Here is a 19,301-nt window from a genome sequence, read left to right as displayed (position 1 = left end):
ATCATACCAATGCTATAATAAAATTAAAAAAAAACTTAAATATAATGCGAAAATATGAGATATTTTGTTAAATGGAAGAGAACAGAGAAATATTAGAAGAAGCTTAAAACATAAGAAGCTAAACAATTCAAAAGAAAAACTAAACGTGAAAAAATTAATAAAACAAAAATTATCCTAACTTATGTACCCTCAAATGTCTCTGTCTTGGATGTGAATGTCTCTAATCACGGGGAGTTAACTTAAATGGGGATTCCGCTGTCAAGCATTATAAATTTTGTTATATCATATTCTTCAAATGTTACTACTTTTTTCGAATTCACCTTTATTCCATTAATAATTCAGTCTCCCTTTAAAAAAAAAGAAAAAAGTGTAAATGTGTCTTGCATTATTGTTATTATTGCTTTTGCTTTTAGTCACTGACTGTCTTTTCTTTTCTTAGCATAAATAACCTTCTACTAAACTAGCTTCAACAAAAAAAAAAAAAAAAACATGTAAACCAGTATTCTCCTGTACTTTCTAAATAAAAAAATGATTATTATATAAATTTAAATTCATGAAAATGTACTTAAAATTATATAAGTATTTTATTTTTGTAAATTGAATAATAATTCTTCACCATTTTTACCGTGAAATGTATTTAACTTATCGTTTTTTCTTTTGTAAAATATGCTCTATCGTACATTTGTTTCAAATATCATATAGTAATTGAGTCAGTGAAAATAAAAAATTTAAATTTAAATGAAACAACGGTTAATATATATATATATATATATATATATGTCAATTAATTTATTTTGCTTAATTCGTGAGGTTAAACTGAATTCATTAAAAGGTTTGAACGAAAAACAAATACACATTAATTTAATGAATTATTTTTGTTCATTTTTTCTTACAAAATTTGTATGATTTTATATATATATATATATATATATATATATATATATATATATATATATATATATATATATATATATATATATATATATATAACTGCCATTCTTTAAAACAATTCCATTTATATACTCATATCTAAACTATTTCTGGTTGTCAATTCTGTAACGCCCCATTTAATTTAATACGCAAAAATTAAAAGAAACGTCACACAGAGATAATAATTTAGCATAGTCCTGGGGTTCTTAACACCACCCCTACAAACCGGGCACACCACGATGCCAAAGGAAAACTAAATAAAAGTCTAACAACAGAGAGTAGATCCAGAAGGCATGAAACAATACATGGGCCATAGCCCTAAGGAAATCCTGAAGAGAATAAAATCCAGCCCAGATGACTAAGCAGCGAAATCGTCATTCCCTTGCTGATCACGAGAACCTCGCCCATCTGCTCCCATTAATCAAATTGATGATCATCGCAAGAAAGAAGAACCACATACAAGACAATTATACAACAAACAGGGTCAGCTAGAGCCAAACAACATTTTCATCATACAGTCAAATATATTTTCATCATCCAATATCCATACAACAACCAAGCATGTTATGACCTTTCAATCAGTACACTACGACTCGACTCGACTCATCCGGATACGTATAACCTGGTCGAATTCAGCGGATACTTGCACTTGTGGTGGATACCTCTGCTCATCCCCGAGCAATGTGTTACAAGTGTTACAATGAATCGATTTTCCCTCACTACAAGGTTAGCCCTTAATGAATTTCAAGCCTCCTGCTACTCTTACCACAAGTGTCAGTCCGCTCTAGGTGAGACTAACTGACTCCTTAGAGTATCAGGATGCAACCTTACCTTGAATCCTTACCTAGTTATACAGATGGGGCACCACCATGGACACCCACTAACAGGGGTCATGGAATTACGTCCCGACCCACTAACAAGGGCCATGGAATCACCTAAAGACTCCAAGGAATTATGCATTGACACAGATCAACCATATTCACACAGCCAAAGAATATTCACCATGCATAGATATACATAATTCGTACCAACCTTTAAAGCCAATGCCTTTCATTTTCCAGGCCCAACCCATTCCAACTCATCATAAACCATTCATGCTCATAGGATCTCAACTCATCTCATTTTCATGCCACTTTAACAATAACTAACTCACTTAGTTCACATGCCAACTTTCATACCAGACCCATCATCTACAATTCATGATTCATGCCAAGCATGCATAATACTCCATTATATACATGTTTCTCATCATACAATTCATACCCAAACCAATATCAATCATCCAAGAATAAACAAGCACCCAAACACAGCACTGTCTCGCCCAGCACATCGCTCAGGCTGAAGGGTCTCGCTCAGGCGAGCCCCCTTCGCCTAGGCGAGGGCTCGAAAAAGGAAGCAAGAGCACACGCGGGATCTCGCTTAGGCAAGACCCCTCTTGCCTGGGCAAGATGCTCGCTCGCTCAAAAAGTCGAGCTGGTCGCTTGGGCGACCTTTCGCGCAAAAGTCCTGGGCGAGTTCCCTGTTCATCTCGCCTAGGCGAGACCGGCTCGCTTGGGCGAGATTAATAGGTCTCGCCACTCTTCTCCTGTAAGAGTCACCTGTTCGCACCCAAAAGACAGTACATGGCAGTTCACGCATTCAACACAATCATATAGTGCATACATCGTCTAACAAACTCTAACCCAGCCATAAAATAATCAGGACTCAGACTCTAACTTCCCCGTACCTGGAAAAAGAACTTAGCGAAGACCCCGACTGCACAACCACGAGCACGACAGCTCTAAGGATGAATTACAGGGCTGAGACGAGAGTGGAACAAAACCATAAAAATGGGGTTAACCAAGGCTCTTACTGCAGATTACGAAAAGATTATAAAAAGGGAACTAGCATGAACTCGAAGGTCACTTACATGGAGTAACGCAACTTCCTGGCTCAACATAACAACGGAGGCAGAAACCCTAGCAAAGGAGTTGACGGCTGCAGCCTTAAGTTTTCTGAAAAAGAATGAAAAGTGAGACTTAAGGCAACAAATGGTGGTTTTTATCTACTGGGCCAGCTCTTAGGCTCACTCGCAAGGACAACCCCTTACATTTTGGGTCAGAAGAAATGAAACATTTTGAATGGCCTTACAAATTCCTTCAAATCTTCTTTACATGTTTGGTTGTCAATATTTAGGGCTGCTGCTTGCATCAAATTGACGAAATATATATATCTAACAATTTCTCGTTACTAATATCTCATACGAACAAATAAAATAGAAAACTTATTAATTACATTTAATTACTTTTTTAATTACGTTTAATGCTAATTCAGATAATAAATTTGATAAGAATAATAATCATAATTAAAATTATTATATGTTGTCATATTCAATAGAGGAATACATCTATTTAGAGAGCCCTAAATAGTCAAAGTTCAATGGAAAATAAAAATATTGTCAGAGTTAATAACAAAAAAACACATGAATAAAACTTTAATATTTGGATGTATAAAATCATTGTCTACTTCAATGAGAACAATATTTTCTTCTTTTAAGACATTTTTAGTACAAAATTGCTTTCAATTTTTACCAATCTCTGTGAACTTCTAGGTTTATTTGATAATAAAATTTTTATAGTTGACTCTAATTTTAAGTCTTTAAAGAATCACATCTTATAAACCTTGACTCTGAATGAAGTTTGAAGGTGCATATCATTGTTACCAAACATTGGAATTCTATGGTTAAGTAGTAATAAAGCAACAATAAATTTTGTTGGTAATAAAAAAATGTGAATAAATATATATAAAGTGACTTGTTTTGCTTTAATATATTTAGTCAATTCAATTTTACAATAAAGTGAAATATTCTTTGTTGTTGAGTGAGGCAAAATGTATATACGATTATTTTACTCATTTTTATATATTATAAAACTTTTAGTCCATCTTCAATTTTTATGATAGAAATTAAAAAGTAAAAATATAAAACTATTGAAATAGATATGTTAATGTGGATATATCTTGAAAAGTTGTTATAGTAATATTTAATTAATCTTAAACTTTTATAATTATTATTTATAGATCAATAATTTTATTTTTATTTTTATTTTCATGTTGGGTATTCTATTATTTACATGACAAAATATTGTAAAATATTCTCAAACAAATTTAAAATAAACTATTCGCTCTTGTAGTAATGGAAATTAACTTTTTTTTTTTAATTTTATGTAATATTTTTTAAAATTAAAATAATTATTTTATCAATTTTATCTTTAAATATTTATATTCTAAATTTATCTTTTAAATAACTATTTTTTAAAACTAAAATAACTATCTTATAACTTTTACAATCCAAATAACCATTAATTTAAATTTAATTATTATTAAATTAATGTAATTATTTTATTATTCACTCTGTACAACTATTATTCACTATTGGAATACACATTCACGTCCTAATTTTCTATTACGAGTTGGCACCCACTGTTTATTTCTAAATTTCCTAGCATGCGAGCCATTTGTACAGAGGGTTTCTTCACCTCAACTTTTCTCAAGCCACTCAAAGACCACAATTCATTTGGGAGATCGTCTAACCTTTTACAATAGTTGATCACCACATTCTGCAGCCTCCACATTGCACCATTCTCTAACTTCCACTCTGTAACTTTTAAAATTTCCATTTCAACCACTTCCAATTGTGGAAAGCTATCTCTTCCACAATTAAGGACAAAGGAATCCCCAGACGAAGTTGGATAGCCCAAAAGTCTCAAAATTTTGAGTTTGGTGTGATTTCCTAAACCATTCATCCCCTCATCATTGATGCACTTAATCTCTGACAATGTTAACTCTGTAACGTTTGGAGGGAATGCGAGCGCACAGGTTAGAAGGTCAAAAGCATTCCCAATGGTTAAGATAGTTAGACAATTCAATTGTCCTAGGCTTCGTAACAGTTCTTGTGACTTCAAACCATTGTTCCTTTTCACACTTTCATCGCTCGAGTACTCTACACCTGCATCATCTCTATCTCGGAGGACAATCAGTAACTTGTTCAAATAACTTAATTCTTGTAACCTCTGCAACAATTTGGGTAATTCACCTTCGCATTCAGAAGTCACTATCAACCCTAGCTTCTTAACATTGGGGAATGTTCCTTTTTTTATCAGAGATGTTGCTTGGCTATTGAGCACCAGGGTAAAAACTGTTTGAAGATTCCACATCTTCTCATCTGATCCTGAACAACTGCCTCGCAGCTTAATAGCCCGTGGTGCATTCAAATGCCTTAAATGTTTCAGTTTCCATATTTGGGCAGGGAAAGAAATTGGAACGATATGCCTCGAAGGACCTAGGTCTATGGTTTGTAAATTCCAAAGGTTAAGTATTGAATTTGGAACAAATGGAACATAGTGTGATTGTATTCTAAGGTACCTTAAATGGATAAAGTTCCCTATATCGGAAGGGATCTTATTAGAGCCGTTTACTCCAAACTCCAACACACGAACCAATTTCAATCTTTCAAAAAGCCATTTCCAGTCCCAACTTCGAATATAGTAATATGAGCCTAAGAAGAACAGGGAACGAACACATGAATGATCATTGTTGCTTGAAGAAATGTAGTGATCCATCTTACTGTGAATAGATAGTCTGCGAGGTTTTGTTGGAATTAGAATATTATGGTCTGTGAAAACTTCAAAAACTCTGTCCTCCTTGCTCTCTAATATGCAAAGATCTCGAAGAAGATCATGAACCCGAATCACTATCAAATCTCCATTAGTATCCACTCTTGCTGCTTGGACCAAACTACGATCAATGAGCTCGTACAGGTAGTCTTCTGCAACGTCATCTGGGTCTCTGCTCCCTGTATCTTGTATAAAACCCTCAGCAACCCATTTTTGCAATAACGGCGTAACAGGTATTTCAAAGTCTTCGGGGAATAACCCAAGATAGAGAAAACATGGTTTTAGTCTCCTTGGTAAATTGTCATAGCTGAGTTTGAGAACTATATCCTTCACTTGGGTCTCGTCTTGACTAAGATACCAATTAACATGACCCATCACTTTAGACCATTCTCTACGTGACTTTTCCTTGTTGGCCAGTAGCCCCGCTAAGACAATGATAGAGAGCGGTAAACCACGACAACTTTGAGCCATCTGCTTTCCCAGAGCCTCCAAATCAGAAGGGTAATCTTCAGCCCTAAACACTTTCCTGCGAAACAACTCCCAACTTTCTTTTTCATTGAGGAATTGAAGATAGTGAGGAACATCATGGGTAGCATGCAAGCCACCTCTTTCAAACGACTTGTAATCAATATTCTGCTGCCTCTGTTGTTGTCTGGAAAAGCATCTTGCACCTCCTCCCAATCCTGCCTTTTCCACAGGTCATCTACCACCACAAGATACCTTTTTCTCTCCAAGCAGTTCCACACCTGTTTCTTCAGCTCCTCCTCACTCAAGCTATTAATGTCTAGAGTGTTTTTCTTACCTTTCTTGTTTCCTCTGCATTGTTGTTCAAAATCTGGCATCAAATGCTTAAGAAGGTCAAGCAAAAGCTCCCTAACTCTGCACTCGTTTGACACATAAACCCACGCGTGACACATGAAGTGTTGCTTCACCTGGGTGCTGTTATAGACCTTTCGGGCAAGGGTGGTCTTCCCCAATCCCCCCATGCCAACGATAGAGACTACTTTACGGTTTGAACCACCTTCCAGGAGTCGGTTGATGACATCCTTGGAGTCCTGGACAAAGCCAACCACATCTTCCTCCTCCACATTTCTTCTTAGCTTCTGCACTGATTGCGCCCTTTTCTCCTCCTCCTCCTCTTCTGCGGCGGATCGATTCTTGGTTTCTTTGAAAGCATCATATTTGTCCTTGTTGTCGCGTATTTCGTTGAGAGTGGTTTTGATCTTGTCTATTTTTTCGGCTACGTCGCGGAGCAACCTTGCTTGGTGAAAGCCACGGAGCATCCTCCCCAGAATGGTTCTTCTCTTGTAAATGGAAACTTTGGCTACGAATGTGTCGATGACATCCTCAGCTAAGTGGGACACATCTCTGATTTGGTTCAACACTGTATGTTCCATTCCCTTCTTGCTCCTTGTGCTACTGAGCAGCTCTTTCATCATTTGAAGTTCGTACTGGAGGGATTGAACCCTGTCCTCCACGCCATAAAGCAAGTTAGCTTCGCGTGCCACAAGCTGAGATAAGCGATCCAAAACAAAGGAAACTACACTCTCCGCCATCATTCCAGCCGGAACGTGGTGTAGATTCGGATACTGTGTTTGTGGTTGGTGATGGAAGAAGAGTAACAGGGATTTACTAAGTCACCAGAAAAAGCAAAAGAGTGTAGCTTGCAATCTCATACAAAAGAATATCCAAATGTATAATATGAAAAGTGTCTGCAATCAAGAATGTACAAAGACTTGGGATCAATACTTAAGGTTTTATTTTTTCCATACTTTTGGCGTCCATGAACGCGGTTTAGCTTAACCTTCCCCTTAAGTGCATAATCGCACGTTCCGTTCATTTTCAAAGTTATAATATTTATCACGATACAATATTTAATTACATATTGCTTAATGGCACACTTAAATATATTGCATAACCATCCTTGTATTAACTTATTAAAACTAACAGGTAATTAAATTTATAAAGAATTCAGGATCTCTTTTTCTATTGACTTTGCGTCATCCATGAACAGGTTCGATGAATCCAGATTTTTTATTGATTTTTTTATTGTTATCTTCTACCGAGCATTTTGATAACAAAACAAAGAAACAATACAGAAAAAAAACGAACAGATAATCCAAATCCGGAATCAACCGAAACTTCCCTGTAAGTTCATAATAATCGCAACTTCCGCTCGTTTTCATTGAAATATTTATCACGGTATGACATTTAGATTGCTCAGTCACACTACACTTTTTACCCATTTGACTTAGAATATTTATATTTAAGATACCGTGTTCAGTCGTGTTATTAGATGCAATAAAATAAGATAAATATTTTTTGACTATTAAATTTTGACAACTTTTTCTTATAATTTTATATGTCATTTTTTAAGTGGTTTTTCATTTTTCATTTTTTTAATTCTCAATATTTAAAAATCACTTAAAAAGACATCTCATGTTGTAAGAAAAAATTGTCAAAATATCATTTTTGATGGAATAATATATATATAAGATATTGATTTATTTTTCCACATTTTGTGAGTAGTTAATATATCTGGTCACATGTTATACAGCAATTTAATCCTTCAACTTACTTTTTTACACATACAGCACATTTTGCTTTTTTTTATTACCACCGTAAAAATTACACAATAGCATACTTTTTTTAGGTGAGAATTCGGTCTTCAAAACTCCAATTCCATGTGGTAGGACATTTTTTTTTTCAATCTTAGTTGGATTTTGGAATTCGGTTTAGAAGGAACCGAATTCTATCTAGGTATTAATTTTTTTTTCATTTTTAAAAAAATTGATGAATTAGGATTTTTGAAATTAAAAAAAAGAGATTTAAGTGTTATTTTTTATTTTTGTTTTTTTCAAAAAATGGTTGAATTAGAGGTTAATTTGAAAAAAAATTAGATTTTTTATTGTGTATTCAGTTTTATTTTAGGTGTTATTTGGAAAAATAAAAAAAAATAAATGTAATTTTATTTTCTTTTTGAATTTGTTGGCTTAAAAAATAGATATAGTATTGTGTTGAGTATAATTTGGAAATATAAAAGTAAATCCTTTTTTTTAATTTGTTGAGTATTATTTTTTTATAATAGTAATTTTGGAAAAAAAATTATGAATTGTAATAGAGGTAAACAAAAATAATTAATGTATAATTTATGAGATAATGTTATACTATTTATTTTTTCATATTTATTGAATAATTAAAATAAAATAAGTAAGTGAAAGTAAGAATTTATTTTTTATTTATATTTTTATACTTTAATTTCTTTATAAGAATTTAATTGATAGTGTTTGTGTTCGGACACAAACAAATAATATAAAATTTATAGTTATATTGTGAAATAAAATAATAGCTATTAATATAAAATTGGTTGAAATTAATTATTTTTATTGTAACTTGAATTTTTTTTTTCGTAATATATGTGTTTATTAATTGAAATTCTCAAAGTATAATCAAACAGAAAATATATTTATTTAATAAAAGATGTTATAAGTACTATAATTAACATAATTAAAAATAAAATTTATTTATATTTTGTTTGGTCGAATAATTTAATATATTCGGTATATTATTGTTTGGATGTACAATTCAATATATTTATCTGTTCATATTATTAGCATATTAGATTTTCCTTGAAAATTAAATTTGGTTAGCATATTATATTAATTTTTTCTTGGAAACTAAATTTGGTTGTAACAGTTATGTAATTGACTTAGTTATGTTCTGTTTTTCCTCTTCCACAGGGTTATTTATGTACCTTGCTTGTAATTCCCAAGATACAAAATTCTAAAATGAAAAGATGTATTTTATCACACATATTTGATTATTAAGACCAACTAATTAAAATTGCAAATGCAACACTCCAACCTCTCCTTTTCTTATGTAGACTTTAAATATATGTAGAGCTGCCGCTTGGTATTTTTTTATAATTACATTTAATAACTCTTTTAACTACATTTAATATTAATTCAGAGAATAAATTTTATAAGAATAATAATAATCATAATTAAAATTAATATATGTTGTCATATTTAATAGAGGAATAAAATTATTTTAAAAGCACTACATAACCAAAGTTCAATAGAAAATAAAAAAATTAGATGACAAAATATAATCAAAGTTAATGACAAAAATATCCACTAATAAACACTTCAAAATTTACGTGTATGAAATTGTTGTCCACTTCAAAGACAATAATATCTTCCTTTTTCAAGCCATTTTTAATATAAAATTGTCTCCAACCTTTACCAATTTTTCTAGGTTTATTTAATAATATTAGGTCACTAAAAAATCATATTTTCTGAATGTTAACTTTGGATGAAGTTGGCAAAATTTGAGGAGAAGTCTTGCATGAATCATAATCATAATGACATTATTAGGAAGCATTGGAATTCTCCGGTTATGTTTACGTGAAACAACAATAATCTTTTTTTAATAAGAAAAAATGAAATAACATATATAAAGTGACTTGTTTTTCTTTGATACTTCATCAATTTTACAGTAAAAAGAGATATTATTTGTTGTGGAGTGGCGTGATGTATAAATGATCTTAAACTAAATTCTGGTTAATTAATAAAGTCAAACTAAATTGATAAAACGAAAAGTAAAGGTTAAAAATATGCTTTTAACTTGTGTTCATTTGATTTTGATTTCCCTAATTTAAGTAAAATGAACTTTAGTCACATGTTTCCAAGCTTTTGTTGAAAAGAAGTCACTTGATCCTTGTTTTGTGTAAATTTAAGGTAAAGTATAGTAGAAAGAGGAAAGAACTTAAGAGGAGCAAAGGAGAAAGTAAGAAACAGAGAAAATAGGGAAAAAATTTTGCCAAGGTCGCTCAAACCAAAACAATCTCGCTCAAGCTAAGGCTAGTGCCGCCATTCTCGCCTAAGCGAGAGCTTGTGCAGTGGAGATCATCTCTTGCCACCACTCTCGCCCAAACGAGAACTGATGCTGCCAATCTCACCTAAGCGAGACCGTTTCTTCAGCTCGAAGTACTCTAGCTCGCCTAGGCGAAATCTTTTCTTCAACACTTCTCGCCCAAGCGAGACTCTTTCTTTAGTTTGAAGTATTCCGTCTCGCTTAAGCTAGACTCAGGTGGCTTTAGCAAGACCTTCGTGGAGTATAAATACTCCTTGAATCAGAAAGTGCAGGGGGAGTTTTTGGAGAAGAAACTCAAACCTGAAGATCTGGAGAGCTGCGACCACGAAGCAGAACACAGTTCCTCATTTTCTTCTTCTTCTTCTTTAGCTCTTAGGATTTTGATGGCTACCATGAGTGGCTAATCTCTTTCCTTGGGATTGAATGTAATATACTCAAACTTGGATGTAATCTCGTGATATTTATATATAGCATTTATGTTTTTACTCAATATTGGTATTATTGTTCTGTTCTTAATGTTTGATTCTATCTGATCAATAGAAGTCTTGATTTTGATTTTTAGATCTGACTGGAAAGTATTTATGAAAATCTGATTTGAACAATGATACTTGATATACTGTGATGCTAGGAATAGATCTCAATATATCAATTGCTTATAACACTTGACCTTAATGCTAGATAGTTTGTTGAATATGTGAGGAATCAATATTCAAGGAGCTAATCTTATGAATTTTATACGCGAGGGATCAATATAAATGATTTTTGAGTGTTGTATCAATATTAGTATTTTCATATGTTATGTATTATATCGATCCAGATTACAGACAAGAGAGATAGATGAAATTCAATCCCAGTTTCTTTTACTAAATTTTTCTAAATTTTTCCGTTTTTAATGTATTAATTTTATGCAATAGTCAATGATAAATTAAATTAAAATCTTTGTACATATGATGATTGAAATAATTATTTGCTTTTACTGAATTCGTTCTTCAAGAGTTCGACAACGTAGTGTATGAATGATCTTAAACTAAATTCTGGTTAATTAATAAAGTCAAAATAAATTTATTAAACGAAAAGTAAAGGTTCAAAATAATAGGTCCATTTTTACTTAAATCCAAAATATGTGATCAAGAAAAAAAAAATTATGTTCATATACTGTTTATGTTCAAATGATAATAATTTAATTTAACCTAAATGATCTAACAATAAAATAAATGTAGCAATAATATTTATGTTGAAGAAGATAAATTGTCCACTATTCTCTTATTTTTTGCAAACGTCATGGAACAACGGTGATTTATCTTAAAAGATCTAAAACATCATTTGGCTAATGTTAATACTAAGAAAAGTAAATTAAATATAACTAAATGTTGAAATGAATTACTTATGTTGATGAATAAGTAATAATTGTACAAACGAGACTCCCATGATATATTTGATATATTGTTGGGTTATATTTTTTCATATATGAATTATAGTTATAGTCATGGTTATTGAGATTCCATATAGTTATATGATATTAGTCTTACACATATAAGACATTTGACACCACTTTAATCCCAAAATCTTAAGACAATAGTGTTATACGTCTTTATTCTTATATAGTGTTTAACTTTGTCTATTATATCCAATGTGAGACTTTTTGACTCACACTTAGACTATTCCCAACATATATTAGCCGCATTCTACCATTTGTATGTCATGCCAACTCTTTTTCATCCTCTTTAGTCACAAACATTCTTTTAAATAGACAATGGTATCATGATTTTCATTTGTTAACTTTCATTCTTTACTTTCTGACGTGGTTTGGTTTAGTGTGAGTTATTGATTAATATACCATTATCTTTTTTTTAAAGAATCAATTACCCACACTAAGTCACGTCAGAGAGTAAAGGACGGAAATCAAAGTATAATCTTCCCTTTTAAATCTAGGTATTGTAATAAGAAAAATTATACTTTCCCTCCTATTTTTTGACTCTCATCATTTATTTTCTAACGTGATTTAGTGTGGATTACTGATTTTTAAAAGAAAAAAGAGAGATAGTGGTACATTAATCAATGATCCATAATAAACTACGTCAATCAGACAGTCAAAAGTAAAGGATAAGAGTAAAAAAATAAAAGTCGTAGTATCATCGTCCTTCATATTTTTATTTTTTCCTTAACTTTGCGTCAACCATGAACCCGGTTCAACTGAACCTTCCTCCTTAGTGCATAATCGCACCTTCCACTCATTTTCCTTTGGAATATTTATCAGGGTACTGCACCTTCTACTCATTTGCCGTAGAATGTTTATATTTGACAGTACAACGGTGTTCAATTTATTTCCTCGTTATTAGATGTGATAGAATCACTAATATATTTAAGTCAAAGACTCAGTGTTGAATGAAAACGAAATTGCTTCAACACCACATTCAAATATAGTGTGTTTCACTGGGGCTTTACCCTTATTAATAACTTTCACCAAATGTACCACTCTAATACTTTTCTTTGATTTTATGAATAATTAAACTGCTAATATTATGTTTTACGCATGCTAAAATAATGTTATATATGAATTTTGATAGTGTTAATATCAAGTAGGAAATCGTATTCATTATATATTTTTCATAGAACTAATAATTAAATAATAGTGTAAACCCTATATTAAGTATAGTTCATATTCACAATTTCAAATTATATAATAAACTATTTTTCAAAATATAAAACTAATATAACATTTAGAAGATTGTACAAAATTGTCCTATATAAACAGAGTCATACACAAATCTCGTCCCCACTTCAACAGATTCATTGTTGTCTATTAATCCCGCCTGCATCATTATTTATGCTCACATATATATTAAAACTACTTATTTAATATTTTTTTGAAATTAATATTTAGAAAACCTTACAATATTTAAAAATATAAATATAACTAATTATTATTTAAATTTAAAAAGTCAATATTAAGATATTATTAATATTTCATATGTTACATTTCTTTAATCTATATAAAATACATCCATAAAATAAATAACCAGCTAATTGGTATAATAGATCTCAAATTTCTAAGTAAATATTTAAAATACCCCAATCATTCTCATCATCCCAAGGTGTGAAACCCCATTTTTCTCAATTTTTCCCTTAAGACCGAAACCTCACTTCTCTCCTTCTCTCAACTCTCTGCAATCCAACCTCCTCCCAGCTCCTCTTCTTTCTGCTTCCATATCTCACAGTTTCAGTTTTTCCATACTCATTCTGGAGAAGTGATCACGACCAATCCTCCTGCTGCCTCCACTCTTAGCTTTCCTTCTCCCAGGTAAATTCCCAATTTCGCTTTGAGGTCCAATTCCAGATTTCAACTCGAAATCTTGTTCCTATTCTGAGTTTAATAGAGTGTTCCTCACACCTTTATGTCTGAATGATGAATTTGCTAGGTTAAATTAAAGAATTCTGCCCCTCCTCTCTATGTTGCTCTCACCCAAGGCGTTCTCCATTAATTAGGTAAGCGAAGCTAGCTAACCTCTCTCATCATCTGCTTCTGAATTATTGAAATTTAAATATTTTGTTTAATAGTATAAAAACTATGAAAACAGGATGTTACACAAGGTGAATAATGCCCCGTAACAAGGTGAACTTCATTGTTTATAATTTTCATTTATTGATGAATCATTTTAATTATACTTTTTATATTGTGTATTCCATCATTTATATGATGTAATATTGTAAAATATTTTCAAACAAATTTAAAATAAAATAAAAATATCATATTTTTAGGAGGGATAATATTTTTATTGTGTTAACTAGTTAAAAAATATTTTAATATGAAAAAAATAGTGTTCATTAGCGTCAATATTTTAATTTTAAATTCATATATATATATATATATATATATTAATATATTTAATATCTTACATTTTAATTAAATAAACTATTTCTTGAATTTTCAGACAATCGATGTAAAGTTAGCTCCTACTAAAATATTATCCTAATAGTCTGAATGAGTTACATATAGAGATCTTGATTTTGTAAACATGATCACTTGTGAGTTTACAGACCAGTAACATTCATCAACTAGATTCATCATAATAATATTGATTAATGTATGCAATCATACAACTATATATAAATTTCAAGACTATTATTTCATCTCCTTTGATCCTCTAACTTGTATATGAAACTATTTACACCATGCAATGGACAATTAATCCCACCTTTCTAAGATTTCAGCTGGTGGAGAAATAAGCAGAAGAATTTTATGTGTATATATTATTAAGGACATTTGCTATTACATGTCTCAGTTTCTCACTCATTCCACATCAACGAAGCACCTAAATCCCTTTAAACTAAGGGTCATTATAACCAAATCCTTTCAGAATATAGTTCAAATGATTCAAATCCCTCTCATCCATCTCAGGTGGATGATCTTCTGTGACGAGTTTAACCGCATTGTTGATTTCCAAATTTTGTAAGATGCGAGTCATTTGTTCTGAGGGTTTCGTTACATGCACTTTTTTCAAGTCACTCAAAGACCAGAGTTCATTTGGGAGATTATCTAACTTTCCACAAAAGTTGATCACCAAACTTTGAAGCCTCGGCATTGCACCGTTGCCTAAATTCCACTTTTCAACTTTCAAATATTCCATTTGAAACACTTCTAGTTGTGGGAAGCTGCCTCCAACACAAGTAAGGTCATAGGAATTAAAAGGCCAAAAGATTAAATCTCCCAAAAGCCTCAGAATTTTGAGTTTGGCGTGATTTCCCAAACCATTCATCCCCTCATCAGTGATGTACATAATCTTCGACAATGTTAACTCTGTAATGTTTGGAGGAAATATGAGTGCACAAGTTAGAAGGTCCATAACGTTACCAATCTCTAAGACAGTTAGAGAACTAAATTGTCCTAGGCTTTGAAAAAGTTCTTGCGGCTTGCAACCGTTCTTCCTTTCCACGCCCTCATGCACTGTTATGGTTGTATCATAACTATCTCGGAGGACGATAACTAACTTGTTCAAATACCTTAAAAGTAGTAAGCTCTGCAATAATTTGGATAATTCTCCTTTACCAGAAACCACGTTCAACCCTATTCTCTTAATATTGGGGAATGTCCCTTTCTCTATCAGAGATGTTGCTTGCTTATTGAGTACAAGGGGAGAGATGGTTTGTAGATTCCACATCTTCTCACCGGATCCTAAACAACTGCCTCGTAACTTGATAGGCCCCCGTGTATTCAAATGCCTTAAATGTTTGAGTTTCCACATTTTGATAGGAAAAGAAATTGGATCGTTCTGGGTCCAATCACCTAAGTCTATTGTTTGTAGAGAACACAGGTTAAGTATTGAATCTGGAACAAATGTTATATGTTGTGAGTCTATTCTCAAGTACCTTAAGTGCATCAAGTTTCCGATGTTAGAAGGTATCTTTCCACAGCTCTTTGGTGCGAGCTCCAACACTCGAACCAATTTGAAGTCTTTCAAAAGCCACTTCTGCTCCCTCCTATCAACATAGTAATCTGAGCCAAAGAAAAACAAGGAACGGATACATAAATGGTCATTGTTGCTTGACGAAATGTAGTGATCCATCTTACTGTGAATGGATAGTCTGCGAGGTTTTGTTGGGACTAGAATGTTTTGGTCTGTGCAAACTTCAAAAACTTTGTCCTCTTTGCTCTCTGATATGCAAAGATCTCGAAGAAGATCATGAACCTGGCACGTCTTTACACCTGCATTAGTCTCCACTCTTGCTACTTGGACCAAACTACGATCAATGAGCTCGTACAAGTAGTCTTCCGCAATGTCATCTGGGTCTCTGTTCCTTGTATATTGTATAAAACCCTCCGCAACCCATTTTCGCAATAATGGTGTAACAGGTATTTCAAAGTCTTCGGGAAATAACCCGAGATAGAGAAAGCATGGTTTTAATCTCCTTGGCAAGTTGTCATAGCTGAGTTTGAGAACTATGTCCTTTACTTGGGTCTCATCTTGAGTAAGATACCAATTAACATGACCCACCACTTTAGACCATTCTCTATGTGACTTTTCTTTATTGGCTAGCATCCCTGCTAAGACAATGATGGAGAGTGGCAAACCACGACAACTTTGAACCATCTGCTTTCCCAGAGCCTCCAAATCAGAAGGGCAGTCTTCACCCCTAAATACTCTCTTGCAAAACAACTCCCAACTCTCTTCTTCACTGAGGAATTGAAGATAGTGAGGAACATCATTAGCAGTATGCAAGGCAGCCTCTTTCAAACGACTAGTGATCAATATTCTGCTCCCGCTGTTGTTATCCGGAAAAGCTTCTTGGAGCTCGTCCCAATCTTGCCTTTTCCACAAATCATCTACCACCACAAGATACCTTTTCCTCTCCAAGCAGTTCCGCACCAGTATCTTCAGCTCTTCCTCACTTAGGTTGTCAATGTCTCCAGTGCCTTTCTTACCTTTTTTGTTGGCTCTACTTTGCTGTTCAAGATTTGGCATCAAAAGATACATTTTCCTCTTCGACCAGTTCTGCACCGGTATCTTCAGCTTTTCCTCATTCAGGCTGTCAATGTCTCCAGTGCCTTTCTTACCTTTTTTGTTGCCTCTACTTTGCTTTTCAAAATTTGGCATCAAATGCTTGAGAAGGCCGACCAAAAGATCCTTAACTCTGCACTCGTTTGACACATAAACCCATGCACGATACATGAAGTGTTGTTCCACCTGGGTGCTGTTATAGACCTTCCGGGCAAGGGTGGTCTTCCCCAATCCCCCCATGCCAATGATAGAGACAGCTTTACGATTTGAACCACCTTCCAGGAGTCGCTTGATGATATCCTTGGACTCCTGCACAAACCCAACCACATCTTCTTCCTCCACATTTCTTCTTAGCTTCTTTAGCTGTGATTGCACCCTTTTTTCCTCTTCCTCTTCTTCTGCTGCGGATTGATTATTGGTTTCTTTGAAAGCACCGTATCTGTCTTTATTGTCGCGTATTTCGTTGAGAGTGGCTTTGATATTGTCTATTTTGTCGGCTACGTGGTGGAGCAACCTTGCTTGGGCAAAGCCACGGAGCATCTTCCCAAGAATGGTTCTCCTCTTGTAAATGGCAACTTTGGCTACGAATGTGTCGATGACATCCTCAGCTACGTGGGCCATATCTCTGATTTGGTTCAAAACTGTATGTTCCATTCCCTTCTTTCTCTTTGTGGTATTGAGGAGTTCTTTGATCATTTGAAGTTCGTACTGGAGGGACTGGACCCTGTCCTCCACGCCATACAGCAAGTTAGCTTCGCGTGCCGCAAGCTGAACCAAGTGATCCAAAACGAAGGAAACTACACTCTCTGCCATTACAGCGTGGACGAGCGTGTAGATTTTGATCTGTGTTTCTAAGATACTGTGTTTGTGGTTGGTGAAGGAAGAAGAGGAACAGGGTTTTACTAAGGCACCAGAAAAAGTAAGAGTGTAGCTTGCAATCGCATAGAAGAGAATATCCAAATGTATACTATAAAAAGTGACTGCAATAATGAAGAATTTATAAAGAGTTGGGTTGAAGGGTCTGGTTTAATTTTTGCATTGACTCGTCAACCATGGCTCCGTGCATAATGTGAGTAGCGTGGCACCTTCCTGCTATGTGCATTGCAACTTCCTCTCCTTTGGCTTAGAATATTTACACTTATGACAGTACAACTGTGTTCAATTTGTTTCGTCGTTATTAGATGGCATAGAATATGTAAGAGATTGATTTGTTTTATTTCGTCGTTATTATCAACTTGATCGCCCAACGTATTCAAACCGCAAACAGAGTACTCCAACGCTTCTCTTTGGATCAAATTGACTTAATATACATCCAAACAACTTCTCATCACTAATATAATATCTCATATTCACAAAATAAAATAGAAGAACTTGTTTATAATATTTGCACTTTGAGTCATTTCTTCACGATAATCCTCTATGATGATGAGTTGAACCTGATTGTTTATTTCCAAATTCTGTAGCATGCGAGCCATTTGTTCCGAAAGATTTCTCACTTGTACTTTTCTCAAGCCACTCAAACACCATAGTTCATTTGAGAGATCATCTAACCTTTTACAATAGTGGATCATCACGCTCTGAACCTTCTTTTTTGTTTACATAAGAAAGAAGACAACAACGACAATTTAAGGAAATAGATAAAAACAAAACCACAACCATTTTAGATTAAAAATAATATAAATTCGGTATGTGAATTGAGGTTATATGATTATATCACCTACTATCTTTAAAATAAATACCATAAAAATAGATCCATCTTTAATGTAACACTAATTAATGTTTATTTTATTTTATTTTATTGATAGAAGTATATTTCCGAACATTTATTCTTTTAATGTTTAATTAACCTTAAACTTTTATAATTTTTATTTATAGATCAATCATTTTAATTATATTTTTATATTGTATATTCCGTAAATCATATGGCCTAATATCGTAAAATATTTTGAAATAAATTTAAAAGAATAAAAATATCGTATTTTTAAGGAGACATAATAATAAATATCGTGAATAGTGTAATAATTATAAAATAAGTAGTGTGATATAAAAATATTAGCTAGGAAACAAAATATATTATATACTATTATTGATATTTTATGTAATAAAAGGGTAAATATAGCTGGAACCAAAACAATGTGAAATCAATCCAAAATAGTTGGAACCAAAACAAAAAAAATAAATAATTGTATAAATCAATCCATAACAGATGAAATAACAATGTGGTATGTTAGAATAAGTGTGAGGGGAGATAAGTATTTTAGTCTGCGGACTTGTTTAGATTTGTATCCCATAAATCATAATTCGTGCGGGTCAGACTGACCTGCATTTGACCTGCATAGCCCGCATT

The 19,301-nt window shown here is 33.0% G+C and overlaps 1 protein-coding gene, 1 long non-coding RNA gene and 1 pseudogene across 3 annotated transcripts; all 3 read right to left on the bottom strand.

The window, feature by feature from the left end:
* Positions 1 to 1,107: 1,107 nt before the first annotated feature.
* LOC146881957 (uncharacterized) lies at positions 1,108 to 2,953 on the bottom strand. Its single transcript, XR_014986277.1, has 3 exons — positions 2,840 to 2,953; positions 2,657 to 2,729; positions 1,108 to 1,338 (listed from the first exon to the last, which is right to left on the bottom strand). It is a non-coding gene; the product is annotated as an uncharacterized LOC146881957 (long non-coding RNA).
* Positions 2,954 to 4,319: 1,366 nt separating this feature from the next.
* Positions 4,320 to 7,435, bottom strand: LOC114169555 (putative disease resistance RPP13-like protein 3; annotated as a pseudogene).
* A 7,053-nt stretch (positions 7,436 to 14,488) lies between these two features.
* On the bottom strand, positions 14,489 to 18,047 carry LOC114169554 (disease resistance protein RPP13-like). 2 transcript variants are annotated; one of them, XM_085668744.1, is made up of 2 exons: positions 15,825 to 18,047; positions 15,470 to 15,747 (listed from the first exon to the last, which is right to left on the bottom strand). In XM_085668744.1, the coding sequence occupies exons 1-2, from the start codon at positions 17,765 to 17,767 to the stop codon at positions 15,738 to 15,740; spliced, it is 1,953 nt and encodes a 650-aa protein (XP_085524870.1). In that variant the 5' UTR covers positions 17,768 to 18,047; the 3' UTR covers positions 15,470 to 15,737. The 2 variants fall into 2 exon arrangements, with proteins under 2 accessions (XP_027910556.1, XP_085524870.1); XM_028054755.2 differs by having other exon boundaries at positions 14,489 to 18,047.
* Between the last annotated feature and the right edge of the window lie 1,254 nt (positions 18,048 to 19,301).

This window comes from Vigna unguiculata, chromosome 11, assembly GCF_037176805.1.
Source record: "Vigna unguiculata cultivar grain cowpea cultivar isolate G323 ecotype 2 chromosome 11, ASM3717680v1, whole genome shotgun sequence".
NCBI lineage: Eukaryota > Viridiplantae > Streptophyta > Magnoliopsida > Fabales > Fabaceae > Vigna > Vigna unguiculata.
This window is presented reverse-complemented; position numbering and strand designations above follow the sequence as displayed.

Excerpts from the sequence above, each read along its gene's own strand:
- LOC114169554 (XM_028054755.2), bottom strand. The coding sequence starts at position 17,767 with ATGGCAGAGAGTGTAGTTTCCTTCGTTTTGGATCACTTGGTTCAGCTT.